The 18,674-nt window shown below is 38.9% G+C and overlaps 1 protein-coding gene across 1 annotated transcript in view; it reads left to right on the top strand.

The window, feature by feature from the left end:
• Positions 1 to 18,674, top strand: part of cntn3b (contactin 3b) — a 63,008-nt gene that overhangs the window by 9,922 nt on the left and 34,412 nt on the right. The window contains 2 exon segments of the mRNA XM_079684930.1: positions 266 to 401; positions 16,478 to 16,653. Coding sequence (XP_079541056.1) covers positions 266 to 401; positions 16,478 to 16,653 — 312 coding nt within the window.

Genomic DNA, 18,674 nt, shown 5'->3' with positions numbered 1-18,674 from the left:
AAATAACTAACAAGGGTAATTGGGAATAGCTCATTTCAATGCAGGATAAGTAAAGGGTTTGGATTGTCCTAATGCATTCATTTGTCTTTTGAAAGATATATATATATTTAATATAATGACAAAGTAATATACTCTGAATTGCTGTATTTCTGCAAGATTAACAATGTGTCCTCACAGTGTCCGTGTTTCTTCCAGTATCTCCCATAAGGTCAAAAAGACAATTTATCTGGCTTGTACTACCATAGACTTTCTCCCCTCTCCCCAGCCTGTGCAGAGGATGTCATATTACAAGGGCCAAGATGGAGGACGGAGCCTACTGACCTCATTTTGCCGATCGACTCCCCGGACCAGCAGGCTACCATCACATGCGAGGCAGAGGGGAGCCCTCCTCCGCAGTACAGGTAAATTACCACATCAAAGTTACACTTCCCACAAACCTCGACTCTCCACCTGCTTTGGCTCCACATTGGTTTCACAGGGTGGAAATCCATCGCTGCTTAATTGCTTGTGAATCTTCATTGCTTTGCTTCCACGGAAATCAAAGAGTGTACCGATAACGTTGATAGCGATTGATTTGTTTAAGAACAACTGGACATAAATGCTCGAGAGATTATGCACCATCTAATGAAAAGTCAGGCATCAAAGAGCTTAATTGAGCATCCATTCCTAATTGAAAGAAAAAGCTTATCTATCTCAGTTGAAGTCATGGAGGCGCCACTGGGTTTGATGAATATGCCAACACCTCAGATGTGAGAGAGGTTAACTTTATTAATGATAAGAATTAAGCCACAGAACGGCTTAAGCTGATGATTTGTTATATGGTGAGCGGCTTAAGAAAATCATTAGGAGAGAAAAGGAGATTCAAGCTACTCATTTGCACCGCAGATCCTTTGATATCTCCCCGGCTATTCCCCCGACGGGGCATAGAGACTGCCTGAAAATGGCAGCTGGCTGTGTTTTTTCTTTTTTGTGTGGTGGTGGATTGTGTTTCGGAGCTTGGTCAGCACCATGTAGATGCCCCGCCAGCAGGGGAGAGAGGCAATAACCTTGTGAGTGACATTCTGTTAAATGCTTACATTTCCTATAATGCGTCTGCTCTGAAAACACGGCCCAGGCGCAGCAGCAGGGGGTATCATTATACTTGTTGTGCAACCGGAGCTATCTCAGGATAGTCAGCCGAAACCATCACTTGCATTATTTTACTCGCAACCTAAAAAATATTCTCTTTCAGGCTCTCTGGGCAGCAGAAGGCTGCTCACAGATAAATGGACCTAATGCTTCATTCTTTACCTAGCATCAAACGACAGGCAAACAGCTTTAGAGCGAGATAACATAATCCCCCCTCTGTTGATCTTTCTATTTGTTTCCCATTATATATTTATTTGTTTAAAGGAGTTTTCCTGACTTCAGGGTCTAAAGATGTTGAGAGTTAAACAGCTTGTAAGTTCCTTGAGACAAAATATGTGATTTCTAACATTTGATCATTTTGTCTTGACTTCAATTAATTTGCTTTGAATTTAGAGGCACAAGTACCTGATGGATGTGTCAGGAGTAGGAGTCCCAAACAAAGTTAAAATACTGAAAAACAAAAGCTTTTCTAAAAAGGACATTCCTATACAAGGGAACTGCATTGTCATTAACGTTTTAAAGGAAATATATGTTGTCCTTTATTACGTTTCTTCACTATGTATCACAAATATTCAAAGTCTGTTTTCATTGGTAAACCCAAAGCCAACAGTAACATCTAAAAATTACCCAACTAAGTAATTTAATTTAGCCTTTTTTAATCTTTATTTTTGTATACCCGTGAACATAATCAATGAGCAAAATATCTTTCTCCCTAAATGTACAATGCAGTTGAATTGTATGGTAATATAATCGTGAACAAAAAAGGGTAGGTATGTAAGCATTGATTGGCTAATATATGTGACCCGCTCTATCGAAATCAGTCGGAAGTCGCAACGGCTCATTTCAAAATAACGTAAAAAAATAGTTTTTCGGCCGTTTTGTTTGATTTTAAAGAAACAAAGTCTAGGCTTTCAGAATATGAAACTTTTATTTCCAAAATCACACGATAAATGCATTCTTTAAGCTTGTAAAGGGAAGATGACAGCTCTCACTCTGCTGTTCCGCAGCGCTGCCCCCCTCCCTCCGGCCGACATTATGAATGTAAGGCGTATAGTAATCATAGATAACACGGCAGGGTCCGTTACAGTTTGTTTTCATCGAATTTCAATTAAACAAAGTCTTGGCTTTCAGAATATTAAACTTGTTTATGAGAAATACAACGTTGAAGCTTGTAACAGAATAATTACATGCAGAGAACGGAGTAACTTGACATCAAAGCAGGCATAACAACAGCCGGTGTTTCTCCTGAGTGTTTTCCCGGGGAAACAAACACAATACACACAAACGCAAAAATACACACACACACACACACACACACACACACACACTCGCGTTCTTCCCCCAGACCAGTAATCCAAACCAAAATATCTTCCCTCCGGAGTATTTTGATCATTTGCTAATAATCAATCAGATCGATGGATTCTAGAGCAGAGGAAACTTTGAAGTCCTTTTTCTCAAAATGATGACTCGGTGACAGTCATTATATAATGTGACATATTTTGCTTAATATTTGGAGCACAACAACAAACCTGATATCATCAGAAAGCTATATCTCCTCTTTCCAACAGTTTATACAACTCAAAATGTCTTCAGGTCAATGCGACTGATTTCAATGGAGCAGGTCACATATTAGAAATGTTACTTTACAAGGCAAATTGTCAAACGTGGACTGTTGAGTTGATGCAAATTGCAAAAAAAACAATCTGCTACAACTAAGTTCTTTGATTTCAAATCGTAAATAATGTGAAGCAGTCAGTATTGCTCTGTTTTTATATAAAGCTGTTGCTTCACTTCATCCCGCTCTTCTCGTGCACATCTAGTGTGGCTCCTATTTCCATTTTGAATGTGTCCTAAGAGCTGTAGTAATGGGATCCCACTAACTTTCCAACATTCTGGAGCACTCGTCTTTCATCTAGGTCAACTCACTGAATGCTATCAGTTATGAATAGGCAAAATCTGAAGGAAGGTTTAAAAGGAAGCATTGAGTGAGCAAACCCTCGGCACGAATGATTGACATTTCTGATAATGCTTTTAAAAGACACTACATTTCTACCCTTTATCTCACTTTGAGGTGAAGAGTCATATTTTTTCTGCTTTATTTGGGTTGCATCAGTTTTTCTGACGCTGATCCTCCTTGACTTGTTTCACTCCGGGCGAGGAGAGGACATTTTCATCCAGATGACAAAATAGAGAGAATAAATATCCGTGGCCATTTATTTCACCAACGTTGAAATTAAAACCTCAAAATGTCTGAAAAAAAACTGCCTGTAGGAATTTGTCATGCTGTGACTTTCACCACACTCTGCAAACTATGGGCCTGGACCAGGGGTCGGCAACCCGCGGCCCTCGAGCCCCATGCGGCCCTTTAAGCCCTCTGCTCTGGCTCCCTTGAGCTTAGACAAAAATAAGAAGAAAATAAAATAAAAGTACTTGTAGGACTATTTATATTTTGTTGCATGGTTGAAAATGTTTCGTATCTTGTATTTTGAGGTGATACTGTGACACATAAATAAAAAACAAAACGGTTTTAATTAGATCAACTAAAATATGCGTCACATCCTGCTACGGTCCCGCGCCAGCGCCTTTTCCTGCGGGTGAATAACCTGACCCCCGGCTCGATGAGCGAACTATGGATAAATCAAATAAAAGTACCGGGGGAACACAGGATTTAATTCTGCGTGGACAGAGTTATATGCTTTCACAGAAAACGATGCTGGTTTACCGGTAGTTTTGATATAGAGAGAAGTTGTCAAAGGTGCTGCAGCCTTTACGTATCGAGGAACAACACGGGAGAGGAAGACAGCTGACGATCTTCAGTCATAATTCAATGGGGTATGTAATTTATTTCAGAAAACACTTTTTGTTATATTCCATGGAATGCTCTTAATATCCCGATAGCAATAAATATATTAAATGCTTTGACAATAAATACATACACAAATTAATCTCTGGAAGCCGTAGCGCTGTAAAAAGCACGACCAATCATCTGAGCCGGCCAGGCTAAAATAACTGGATGGCCTACCTGCCTGTCAGCCTTCCATCCGTGCACAAACTTATCTCGTGCCCTCATTGGTCATGTGCGCGTACGTGTGTGTTGGAGGAGGGGCTCTGTAAGGAAGTCTGAAGGAAGAGGCAGGTTTTTTCCGGTTGTGTATTTTCAAATTCTAGCGCACTCGAGCTGGTTTTTCCATTCTTATCTACCCCACCGTTAACTCTTTTTAGGGTGCAGCTATATGTTTTATTTATTTCAAAGTGGGCACATTTTAATTATATATTTGTTTCCTTCAAATGTGCAGAGGACTCCCCAAGTGCTGTGTTTCATTTATTTTAAAGTAGGCCTGTGTATTATTTTTAATTCTCCTTATAGGAGTTCTTTGTTTCTTATTAGAGGTTAACAGTTTTATATAACGTAATAAATGCAAAAAAAATGTAGTTTTTGTCTGATACAACAATAAATACAACTGTATTAGCTATCAAGCTATGAAATATGTTTTGCGGCTCCAGACAATTTTTTCTTTTTTGGAAAAAGGAGCAAAATGGCTCTTTTGGTCAAAATGTTGCAGACCCCTGTCCTAGACCCTGCAAATGAACAGTATTTGTATAATTAGATATGCCAAACGAGAGGGTATTACATTCAGAGTTCCACACTTAATTTCCTCAGTTACTGCAGCTATTAGGAAAAAAAATCATCCATTTCGTTTTTAATATCCATAGAAAAAAAATTAGGTCACACAGTATTGAATTTGCCAGAGAAGATGACGTTAACCCTTTGGTGCCAAAGAAGCGTGGAGGACATCAGTTTACTGGCAGAAGGGTGTTACAGAAACACTATATTTCCTACAGTGATAATGGATAAAATATTAAAATCATTCATTAGATTTTATCTGGATTAATTGGACCATGGCTAAATATAGGCAAGGCAAGTTTATTTATATAACAGTTTTCAACACAAGGCAATTCAAAGTGCTTTACAAAAATGAAAGACATTAAGAGCATAACACACATTAGAAACATTGTGTGCACCTATCTTGCTATTTTAAGGCCTATATTATGGGTCTCAGATATATACAAATATATAAAAACATGTCTATGTTGTGTTTTACTCAAAATACCAACAGATCATGCATTTTAGACCTCCCTCATATCCCTCTATTCCAGCCCTGATAGAAAAACGCGGATTTTGGGTCCTTAGCTTGAAAAAAAAAAAAAGAGGAGGCGGAGCTAATGCCTGATCAGAATTCTACCGGAGATAAAAATACATTCGGTTGTGATAAAACGCCATCCTGTTCTAAACCACATCAAAGATTATTTCTGAAACCGTATGGAGCTCAAATGCTTTTTCTCTTGCAGGTTTATCACAAGGTGAGTTCCTTTTTTTATTTCCTGCTTTTTAAACACGTGCTCTCCAGTATAGGTTAACTCTGAGTGTTAGCGAGGCTTGCTAATGTAAACAAAGACGAGATTACGTCCAAAACCGGCAGGCATTGTTTCTCATAGCAACTCTCTGTGGATCCACAATCCGAAATTACGTCATATCGGCAGCAAATCTGTATCCGCTCGTTGTACCCCCGTTTTTAAAAATGTGGGTACTGAGGAAAAAAGAAAGGGTTTTATTTTCTGACGCTGCGTGAGTTCCCCGACGCACCGGGGACACATATTTATGTATAAAAGACATCACAAAGTGCATTTTGCATGATAGGTCCCCTTTAAAAAGCAAAGATAATAAAACATGAATAATACAGGTACATGAATAACAGTCACAGTGCAGTGTACGATGTGAATAGTTCAATTAAAATTAGCGGAAAAAAGAAAAGTATTCAGCCTGGATTAAAAAGTAGTAAATTGCAGTGGACCTGCAGGTTTCTGGGAGTTTTGTTACCCGAAGCCATCGCTGACCTTTTATTCCACTTTAAATGTTAATCTATATGTGACCCGCTCTATCGAAATCAGTCGGAAGTCGCAACGGCTCATTTCAAAATAAACGTGGATTTGCGTAAAAAAATAGTTTTTCGGGGTTTGGGTGTTTTGTTTGATTTTAAATAAAGAAAGTCTTGGCTTTCAGAATATGAAACTTTTATTTCCAAAATCACACGATAAATACATGTTTGAATCTTGTAAAGGGAAGATGACAGCTCTCACTCTGCTGTTCCGCAGCGCTGCTTCCCCTCCCTCCGCTGACATTATGAATGTAAGGCGTATAGTAATCATAAATAACACGGCAGGGTCCGTTACAGTTTGTTTTCATCTGATTTAAATTAAACAAAGTCTTGGCTTTCACAATATTAAACTTGTTTCAGCAAATTCAGATGATAAATATAACTTTGAAGCTTGTAACGGCATAATTACAAGCGGAGAACAGAGTAATTTAACGTCACAGCAGGCATAACAACAGCCGGTGTTTCTCGTGAGTGTTTTACCCGGGAAACAAACACAATACACACAAACGAAAAAAACACACACACACACACACACACGCAGACGCACACACACACACACACACACACACACACACACACACACACACACACACACACACACACACACACACACACACACACACACACACACACACACACACACACACACACACACACACACACACACACACACACACACACACACACACACACTCGCGAGCTTCCCCCAGACCAGTAATCCAAACGAAAATATTTTCCCTCCGGACTATTTTGATCATTTGCTCCTCTAATAACCAATCAGATCGATGGATTCCAGAGAAGAGGAAACTTTGAAGACATTTTTCTCAAAATGATGACTCGGTGACAGTCATTATATAATGTGACATATTTTGTTGGAGTACAAAAACAATCCTGATATCATTAGACAGCTAGGAATCTCTTCTTTCCAACAGTGCATACAACTCAAAATGTGTCTTCGGGTCAATGCGACTGATTTCGATGGAGCAGGTCACATATATTCTCATTGTCTGCAAACTACTTGAACACACCCAGACATATAAACTAATGTTCTGTTAATCTAACTGACTTCCCTTTGTATGGTTCTCACATCCAAGCCCATTGATTCGTACTGAAGACATACATATTTAAACATGGAAATAAGAATTAACGCTCAGTGATTTCCTTTAACAACTGTCTTTTTTAGCAAACGTATCACAAACAGGGTTAAATTGGTGCTTTTTGGGGCGGAGGTATTTCAGCAGTGGATTAATACAAATTGGTTGCTCAAGTGAGTATCAACAGTAGAAGCATGGTGTATGTGGGTTGAGTCAAAAATAAACTACAGTGCTCATGTTCAAAGTAGTAATCAAAATCACCCAGTGTAACATTGTGACTCATTGATGTGGTTTTTAACATCATGGCTCGAGCACAGATTGGTTTGCAGTCAGAAACAACACGCTCGTGCTTTGCCTGATGTGAAAAATAGCTTATGACAAGAAACATTGTCTAGCTTTAGAAAGATAATCAAGTTAGGGTTAGGGTTGGGTTACGTGCTGTCAGAAAAGCAATTGCCGTCTCAGATTGCAATGTGCTCTAACTAATTTATACATTTATTATTCGATTGTTTTAGAACTGCCATTGTTTGCTGGAAGAGGATATTTTGTTCATTTAATCAACATTTGTATATTATCCACATAACGCAATTAGCAATACACTCGGCTGGTTCTCCATAATGAAAATGGAAGAAAGAAAAGAGTGTTAATGTTCTTCTCGGGATATTTCTAAACAATGACAGAATAGCTTGATCACGATTGGCATTTGTTTACAACTGTTGGACCGCTCATGAATATAGCGTGAACACAAAGGGAACGCGGGACAAATGCGACGCTGGTATCGAATTAGTCTTTGAATTGGAACAAAGCAAACAAACTAACTGAACTGAATCTGGAAAAAGCTCTTACAGATACAAGCAGGATTTGACAGGAAAAACAATATGTAAAATCACCCTGCTTTAAATCGTTACCAGCAACTGTGTCAGAGACTGTCAAGAACTTGAAAGGCTTTACAGACTGGTGCTCAGAAATCACACATGGAAAAATCCATCATAGAAAAAGCACCGGCAGGTCGGGATGTGATGCAGACTGGCATTTTGGAAGATGCAGGGTACCACTAACTGAAAGAGCCATTCAGAGTCTAAACACCTAACATCTTAAACGTAAAAAATCATCGTATAATTGCTCCTGTAATACTGAAAACTATTTAACATTGATATAGAGGTGGGTAAGTCATTAAATAGGCTGTCAGGTTTGAATATCCCATCCAATTGGTTTAAATGTTAAAGTAGAGAGAGAGAGAAAATTAGAATATAAGGTTGTCAATTGTGGTTATGCTCATATCCCTTTTTGCTCCTTAGCTTCATATGGTCTGGATTTGTTTCCAACACTTGAATGCTCCCCTGCACCTCGCCCACTCGCTGACACCATGAATATATGAACAGGAACCCTGACAGTTCTTCAGTTGACAAATAGTCCGGTGTAGCGCCAGAGCACACTCCAGGGCTCAGAGCCGTGCTTTATGAATACACCTGTCACTGTGTTTACTATGAATCTGCTGTAACACAGGATCAAGGGCACAGCAGTGATTGGAAAGCGGGGAATAAAAAAGTACTCTGGCTGGTGTCTGCTATCATGTAATGTGACTTCAGGCAGATGTATGACTCTACCTTTTGTTTACGGGTTTGGTTCAGGGTAACGGGGACATAAATAGAAAATGGGACGGCGTTATTGGAAGATTTCTGTTGTTATGAAAGAGCCAGATATCAAGGCTGAATGTAGAAATTGTTTCAAGTCAAATCGATTTTATGTTTTGAAGGTTTACTTGTCTTTTTAGTGGGTGAGAAAATTATATGATTCTTGGGCTTATGAGATCATTTCAAAACCAAAGGGATAAACTGGATGAAGGCAGCCATGGGGGCTAAAAATAAAGACAATTTGTCAAATACACAAGCTTGCTCGGAGGCCCTATGCTTCAAACTATGATGTTCAAGATACCTCTAGTCAATTTCTGCTCATTACATGCATCGGGTCTTTCAGAATAAACATTGGTTTCACAGGAAATGTACAGTTTCCAGCTGGTTTAATGTGCACAATCTTTTAGAAATAAACTTAAAATGTAAATTAGTTTGTAAGTTAAATGTAAGTTAATTTATGCAACATGACTTGGTTAGGTTAGGCAAAAAAAACCTCTTTACAAAGCTTAAGACAAAAGGTTACATTTAGTGTTGAGTTAGGGTTAAATCGTGGTTTAATCCTAAACAGGAAGTTAGGGTTAGTGTTTGTTACATTGAATAACTGTTTGTAACAAGGTAGGACGAGGCTTAGGGTTAGGGTTAGGTTAACGTTTGTCCTGGGCAAAAATATTTTGTTTGTTTGTTCATTTCATCATCCCATCCCATCCCACCTTCCGAAAGCTCTCTATAACGCTGGTACATTTGTATCATAGTCCAAGGGGCACTGACCGAGCCTCTTTGTATGACGACGAGGGAGTGAGATATGCTTGGATATATGGTCTTTGAATTATTTACTCTGTCGGCCTTTGACGACTATGCTTTTATTTATTAATTTGACTTTTACTATGAGTAAAAGCATCATATTTCCTGGCTATAAATGGTAGTTGTAAATGGTGTTATATCTGCTGTTCACATAATATGGCTCTGCACATGTACTATATTTATGGCATCATGTCAGTAATTGCTAACGATTTTTAAGCTGGAACACAGGCGCACAAACCCACACACACACTCCGGTGGTTTTAGGAATATTTATTGTGTAACATTTGGCTTGAAAGCCAAATGGACGTCAATTTATTAAAAACGGAACAGCAATAACCTACTGAACGTAATTGTACAGAGTACCCCGGTCAGCAGTTGAATTTCCATTATCAGCTCAGAGACATGTGTGTGTGTGTGGGTGTGTGTGGTCACTCTGGGTGTCTGCCTGAAGGAAGCAGGTGAGCCAGTGCTGCAGTATAGTCCCTGGTCTATTTGATGAGTAGACCTCGTGCAAAATTGATGTGAACCTCAAGGTCACCGGGAGTTCATTCAGAGCACGCTCAGATCAGCCCGCGCCTGCAGCACCGCAGCACTCTGTTCTCCGGGATCTACTGTAAGCTCCCTCCACCTGATGTGGTGTTAGATGGAGTTTATGATTCAGTTGTGGCTGTGCTAACAATACGACCTCCGCTCTGCTGTTACTTACTTATGCAGTCTGTGTTGGAGAGAGATACAGTACACAAAGATACCAGTAAAGAACGAAGAGAGACAATCTTGCCTATGCCTAAAGTCAAGGGATGGTCACTTCCCCTCTTCTTACTTCCAGCTTCTTTTCTTGGACCACAGCCATCTTTGAACTTAGCCTTTCTTTTACACATTTCGGCACATTTTGGTGTTGACAAAATCAGGCCACATGAGGAATAAATGGCCTCTAATCCCCTTGCAAACCATACCCATCTTTAAACACGACATTCTTTAAAACATCTTTAAAGTATCATGCCTGTCTTGCATTGTTGTGATGCTATCAAGGTCACAAAATATCCCCACAGTCATGCACCCACACAGAAACGCCCTCTGCTCAGACCACACCCTCAACTTGACCTTCATTTTGATACACACCTGTACGTGTTGGTGACTGCGTTCGGCATGGACGAAACGCTACCATGGTCAAAAAATCCTCCCATAGACACACACACAAGCGCTGACACACAGGTGAACACAAGGTGAAACAATAACAGCATGGCAGGCTCTGCTGGAAGATTCTGCTATGATTGATTACGCTCATTAGCAGTCGGCTGGACACAGGTAGAAAACTGCTTATTGATTTTTGCTATAGTTGTTTGAGCTGAATTTGTTGATAATATATGAGTAGGGTTTTGTATTGTGTTTTTTGGTTTGTGACCCCTTCAAATAAAGCAACCAAAGATATGATCCTCCTCAGATAGACGTTTGAAAAAGCCCTCTTGTGCTTTTGGGGGTTTTCCTTTCCTGTAGTGTGTTATATAGGTTTTAGTGCATGTAAATGGTCTGCAAAGTCTACATTTCCAAAGTTCCCTCAAAAGGGAGTTTCTCTCCCACACACTCCCCTACTATACATGAAACGCTTCGATTGGACTCCTTTGTTTACTTCTGTAACATAACAACCTCACTATAAAACACTCATGCTTGAATTGTACGTGATAGGCTAAGGGGCGGGACATCTCTAAGCGGTTGACCAATCACAACAGAGCCGGCTAGCTAACCAACCAGAGCAGTGCATTTAAATGATTGCAAAAAGTCATGTAATTCATATGGTAATAATTTACTAATGTTTTTTATAACAGTAAGCCTATTATTAGAACAACATTATTTTTAGTTTTGGAAAATCCCTCTGTAGCATTACACTTTAATTCATTAGACCTATAAACATTTACTTGACTTGATGGTTTACTATGCTTCATAATTAACATGTATAATCACAGATGACTCACTCATGCTGTTGGCTTATTCATAAAGAGGTCATTCACAAAGTAGGGCTGCAGAATAAATCATGGTGCTGTGTTTTGATGGTGGAAAAACATTTTAAACTGTTTGAAGAGGAACCGGCAAATTTGAACATATGCTCACAATTCAAACAGACTGCCAAATGGCTGTAAAATAACACACCATTGAGAAGGCTGCATTTCTCACTAGTGTCTCTGTTTGGTCCCTTCGGTATAAAGGGATTACAGCCAGCTGCATTTCTAAAGACGCTTTGTTCTGTACAGTGCGTTCTCCTGATGTTTCTTCATGTTTGCTGAGTGCAAAGGCTCACATCTCTTCACACACCTGTCAATGTCACAAAGTGGGAAATTACTAGAGCGGATTTCTTTTGTTTGTTCTCGACTTGCTGGTAATGACAAGCAGTGACATGGCTGCCATTCAAATGTCAACATGATTATTTGTATTGTGTAGATTACATAGGGGAAAACAATAGATATTACCAGGACGTTTCTCTATTGAATTGCTTACATTAAGACACTTGAGTTACAAGTTTAATGAAATTGTATGAAAGTTAGACATTATATTATGTGCTAATTTGCCCAAAATAATAAATCTGATCATTGGATAAAGCCAGCTTCAAATGTCTTGTTTCATTCTGTTGATATGGAATCAAAGGTTTTTACAGAGGGAATTTTGGATAGTGTTAGGATGATTTTTTTATCACTCAATAAATCAGAAAATACTCTCAACAGCCTTAAATATCACATCTATTTCTGACATGTATTTTTGGGAATAAATCAGGCTATGAATGATATATGAACAACTCCCTCTGTAAAAACAACTCCAGAATATAGAAAGTAATGCAATTGGGGTGTGTTGTATGTACTGTAAGTAGAGATGTCCCGATCCGATCACGTGATCGGGGATCGGAGCCGATCACGTGATTTTCAAAAGATCGGAATCGGGAGAAAAAGATCGGGGATCGGGATTTAAAAAAAAAAAAAACTTAAATGTTGTATTCAATGTTACAAAACAAAAATGACCATGTTCAAGTCTTAAAGTCATCCTGAGGCCTTAGTTTTGGTTTCAAATTACACAACATCATGTATGTGTTGCTTCTTTGGGGCTTGTTTTCATAGACCTGGTTGCTTATTTCTCTCAAATCTGGAAACAGAGTGGGCGCAGTGTCTAATTGTAGCAGTAAGCTAACGAGTACTGATAAGCTTTATTTTTGTTTTGATCCAATGCTGCACAACTGAACTGATCCAATGCTGCTGTGAAAGAAAGAAGCTATATCCATGTTGGATAGAATATCCAATTTAAATAAAAAAATAACCTTAAGGGACAACTTGAATGCTTTTTTCTTTTTTTTGTCTTAATGCATTGGATAAAGATCAGATCGGGAAATATCGGTATCGGCAAATTGTCAAAATCAAATGATCGGAATCGGATCGGGATAAAAAAAAGGTGATCGGGACATCCCTAACTGTAAGTGCTAGTAAAGTGGAGATTTCTGGCTCAGCATGTGATAAAAACAGTCTATAAAGAAATGTAAAGTTAAATAATAATTGTTGATGTATAATATTTTCAAAAATGTTATTAAAAAAAGCTTAATGAGGCATTATACATGGCTAACTCCGGGTACACTTAGGAGAAATCTGAAGACACCAGTCGACAAAGTTGGTGAAATATAAACTTACATGTGTATTTTGGTTGTTTACTTTTCACTACTGTGAACGAGTTCATGTTAGGGTAGCCCAAACTCTCAAAAGGATATGTTTTAGTCTGTAGTGGTGCACTTTAAGGCTAACCATACAGCATTGGAGGATGAAACCCTCTTTATTGGTCACACATGTTCATGCAAACATCACACAGTGAAATATAGTCTCTGCTTTTAACCCATTCTACTAGGAGCATAAGCCGCTGTTGCACATGGTTCTCCCTGTCCTCTAATAGCAGGTAGTCTCAGGTGTTTCTGCAGACAGAGGAGGGAGGTGGTCTACTGATTGCGTCCGTGGTGCAGAGACACCATCACACCCCACCAGCTGTCTACACCAATGCTGTGTGATCTATACAGGCTGCCCACCTTCCTCTCCCATTAGGCTCAATCATGCTGGGTGGCTGAAAGTCTAACTAGCTTCCCCTCACTTTCCATTTAACCTCCTCCTCTCTCACACACAATAATCCTCCCTTTTAGCACTGAGTGAGGAAACAGGCAAGACTACAATGCCTTAAAATGTAATCTTCAAGTTGATGTTTTAATACAAATGTTTTCGTTTGTATTTCATAGAAACACGAGAAGTAGTAAGTAATATTGTTGTTGGAACAGTGACACAATCATTCAGATTTGGCGGTGAATTTTATATGAATAATGCAAGCTACGAGATGAAAGACAGCTTCATCTTTTGTAGTATGTCAGGCAGGAGACTGGGCGAGCCATGACGGGCTTTAAGACAGCATGAAGTATCATTCTAACAGCCTGTTAGTTTGCCCGGGAGATGAAGAAATTATATTGATTTTTTTTTTCTCTTTATTGTTGGAAATGTCATTTTGCAGTCCTGTCACAAAGGCGCATATTCTTTCAAAAAAGCTTTAAGAAACTTGAAAGGTTGTTTGTATCTGACTTAATGTTCTGAGATAAAGTTCTGTTACCTTCCATGTTGTGTACATATCACTCCGCTTGCAACACACGATGAAATATATGTTGCTGCCAAGCCGACAGACTGTAGATTTCAGTGAATAATGTATAAAGTGTTTCCATTGTTCAGCAAGAACATTTTTCAAGTGTTTTGTCTCTGTTGGTAGCGTGTGATTAATAGTCGTCACTTTCTGAACAGCGCTCGCATGACAAAGTGTCTTGTGACCTTTCCGTGAAGGAAATGGTCTGTCGACAACGCAATATGAAGGTGTCAGAAAGCAATAAGTCAGAAACACAAAAGCACAAACATGAACTAATTAGAAAGCACTCAGAGAGCACATAACTCTGCAGAGGCTTCACAGTCCTTCAGATTTGAAATTTTAATTCAACAAAATGCTAAAGGTTTCTTAATATGGATCTGATCTGCGTCAACATTTGCATACAAATATACAATCATTGGATGCAATTGACTTCTGTTTTTGTTTTTTATTCAAAGAGTAGGAATTTATGAATAGATTTAGAGACTCATGCTAGTTGCTCTGTGAGGCTGTACTTTGGCAAACTTGTGCCTTGAGCTAAAAGCCCTCATGCTGACATCCTCATAATAGAAACGCAAACATGCTGATTTTTTGTGGACACCGTATATTGTTCACCTTGTCAACAACTTTTGTGTTTAAGCTTTACATATTGAAAATGTTTTCCTTCACTACATTTACACAGCTGCAATCTTCACTTTTCATATAAAGATTTTGCCAGAGCCCCTTTGACTAGATAGCAAATAATTGTAATTTAAGAATTTGAGGACCTTTTTAAATTGAAATAATAACACTCCCTTAACTCAAGTTATATTTTGAATTGTTTGAAAAGTTTGGGAATCCCTAAAGATGGTCATCCTGAGCGGGACATACATGTTTGTACTGATTTTCCTTTAGTTACACTAAAAACTACAAATCTGAATCTCATGGTTGCCCCTGCAGATCTTAGGAACTGATGATTAATACATTTGAAATACTGTTATGGTGCTAAATAAAAAAGATAACTAAAGTCATTAGAAAGTACCTTTTGAGCACTATTACTATCTGAACCAAACTGCGTGGTAACCCGTCCAACAGTTGCTAAGATATATCCGACCAACAGATGGACAGTGTGATGTCTTCAGGGTGTCTACCAAACAGTGTTCATTTTGGAGGCTGTTTTTAATTTAGTTTTAGACGAAAATGGTTATTAGTTTTAGTCACATTTTAGTCATTCCTATCCTTCGTAGTTTTAGTCTAGTTTTAGTCGACGAAAACTCAAAACGTTTTAGTCAACTTTTCGTCGATGAAAAATTACATTTTAGTCAAAATGTGTCTCTATACTCTCTGAACGCTCCGTCCCCGGCAGATCTGTGTCCGCTGCAGCGTGTCTGTTAGGCCCCGCCCCCCGCACACACAGAGAGACACAGGGAGATCGCTCTTCTGGAGTGAAGAGAGCGGAAATAATGATATTGCAAGTTAGAAACGTAAGATGCATTTTGACAGACAAGATGGACACTTGGGGGGAAATATGCTGCATTTTGAATGTCCGATAGTCCACCATTAATTTAGTCCCGTCTCGTCAACGAAAACTAAATATACATTTCGTCATAGTTTTCGTAATCAAGAATCTATTTTTAGCTCGTCATCGTCTCGTCTTATCTTAATCATGTAAAAAAAGTCGTTGACGAACATTTTTCGTCATAGTTTTCGTTGACGAAATTAACACTGCTACCAAAAGCATCCATTTTGAAAAAGCTTCTTCTCACTAAACGATGACACATTATTTTGTTAAAAAACAAAAACACTAAATTAGCCCATAAAGTGTCAATGGAATCTGTTTGCACATATTCTACTAGCAGAAATACAAACCGGACAAAAAACATGGCCTCCCAAGTGAATGTAAATAACATTGAGATGAAATAAAACTACTTCACCATGTGAGTGGGAGAAAAGTGAATACTCACCAACGCAGATTTGCTCAGTTTTGGTATTTTGTCTACATTAGTAAAAAACAAAATACTTCAATGGATGGAAACGTTAAACAGGGAGTAACAGCTGTTCACAATATCAATACATTTAGTGTTTGTCCTAACATGCTATAAGGGACACATTCAGATTTCTCTTTCACCAACACAGGAACCCTCTCTTATTACTGACCTTTTATCTTCTCAGCAGGATTTGACCGATTGAATCGATCTCTGTGATAAACACTGTGAGTGTGCATCTCCAGGGGGCTCAGCTACTGATTGTGTTTGCGTTTTTCCAGATGGTCACTAAACGGAACACTCATTGATCTGGGGAACGACTACCGGCGTCACATGTCTGGGGGCAGCCTGATCATTAGCAACCTGGACAAGAACCAAGACATCGGGGTATACCAGTGCGCGGCCTTCAACACGTGGGGGTCCATCCTCAGCCACAGAGCCAGCCTGCACTTTGCATGTAAGTCATCTTATAACATGTTTCTTGGCTCGACATTTAAGGACATCCTGGCGTGTCTTTGTATCTGCTGACATGTGTTGTTACCCAGGCTTTTTTTAAAGATATTTTTCGTTTACTATTCCAATTTCTCATTTAGCCTGAGAAATAGATTTTTCATGTTAATTGAATTATATGTCAGAATCAACAACCCGCGTCTGACTGCCTCTGAAATCCTTTAATTCTCATTAGTGGGTCCAACTCTGACAGCATCTATGCTTGGTCCGATATTGACTCATATTTTGCCAAGTGATACACCAGCGAGCTTCTGTGATCCAGACTTTAAAGGAGACAAACTCAAATAATGCTTGAGAAGTGTTTGCATCTCTGTAATCACCATCCACCTCCCCATGAATAATGTATACAGCAGATTTTGAGTGGATCAGAAAGGCTGTGTGCTGCCCTGTCGGCCTGCTGCTCCAAACACAAAAGGCCTGGTGGAGAGAGATGCCGTGGAGCTCCTACCTATCACACTGTACAAGCACATCTCCTCTCTTGAACAGGCCTGCTGACTATTGATCATGTCCCAAGGATAGAGAGCATTTCACTTCCTCTCAGGAGATGGACAGCCATTACCCCTATAGCTAGTAATGAATCTCACTTGTGGGACTGGGTGAGGAGCAGAGCTGCTTGACATTTATTGTCTTGCCTAATGCGCAGTGAGGGAGGTCAAGAAGATCAGCATGGTTGATACTCTTCTTTTCTATGTAATGAGGTCATGCCCTAACATAGAAATGTCATGCCTTTGCTGATTTGTTTGCCTTCAAAGTTCAACTGCTTCAACTGTATGCTCACATTTCTTATGACAGCTAACAATAAAAACATGCGAAATATTGCTTAGAATGAAACACAAAATTGTATTTGCTACCAAAAACAGATACCTGCATATAAATGATAATATTAATCTTGTAAATGTCTATAACTCTTGTAAATGTCCATAACTATGTAAATGTATCCTGTAAATATAATGTATAATGTCCTTTATTGTTTCATGTTTCATGTGGAACCTATATGCTGCAGGTCTCCCTTGAAAAAGAGATCTATGATCTCAATGGGACCAATCTCGTTAAATAAAGGTTTGAAATTAAATGAAATTAAAATCAGAAGCAAAGTCCAAAAATGTATGTTAAAACTAAAGAAAATTAACTAACTTGCATTTCGGTCAATGCGGATTGTATCCTTTTCTCTCTAAACAACCCGGGTTTCCTGCATTGAACCAAAGCCACCATGTGAAGATCATAATCTTGGCCCTGGGAAAATCAGGTGTCATATCAACGAGTGTTTCAACATTTAAATATTATGTGGAAAAATGCTTTTAGGCCAAAGGGGACTGTTTGTGTAGTACCATGATTAGCCACTTGGGTTGTTAGTTTCAACGCAGTTTGGAGCTCTCTCAAAGACACAAAGTGTAGGATTGTGAGGCATCTTGCAGTTGCAGATTGAAACCAACTGAATACTCCCTCTCACCAATCCCTTTACAAGACTGTGACAAAGAGCCGCCCATTAAGAACAACATTATAATGCTCAGAGCCTATTCTTATCATTTCAAAAATGGTTAACGCTTTTTTTCAAATGCTTTAGAGAACTTCAGTGGCCTTAAAACAACAAGTTAATCAAAAGCCTTATCTCAGGGTGTCCGCGGGGTGTTAAAAGGTATTAAATTTGACCTCAGGATTCCTGCATATACCCTGTATCTAGAGCCAGTGCACATTTAAGGTAACTAGTGTTAGATTTGTCTCTCGCAGGGACAAACCTGCAAAAAAAAAACACATCAGCGGAATGAGTACGCAGTCAACCTCAGCTCAATAAAGCACTTGAGCGTCTTTCAGCTCACTCTATGGCTCTCATCAGTGTCATCTCCAGCCACAGTTGGCAGCTTAGTGATTACACCTCTAACAGCACCAAACAACATAATGATACACTAAGTAACTAACTGATGATCATAGTCATTTTTTATTTTTTTTGAATATTTTTTATTATATCAT

The sequence above is a fragment of the Notothenia rossii genome, assembly GCF_949606895.1.
Source record: "Notothenia rossii genome assembly, chromosome: 5".
Taxonomy (NCBI): domain Eukaryota; kingdom Metazoa; phylum Chordata; class Actinopteri; order Perciformes; family Nototheniidae; genus Notothenia; species Notothenia rossii.
The sequence above is the reverse complement of the archived record's forward strand: the minus strand, read 5'-3'. Positions and strand labels throughout refer to the sequence as shown.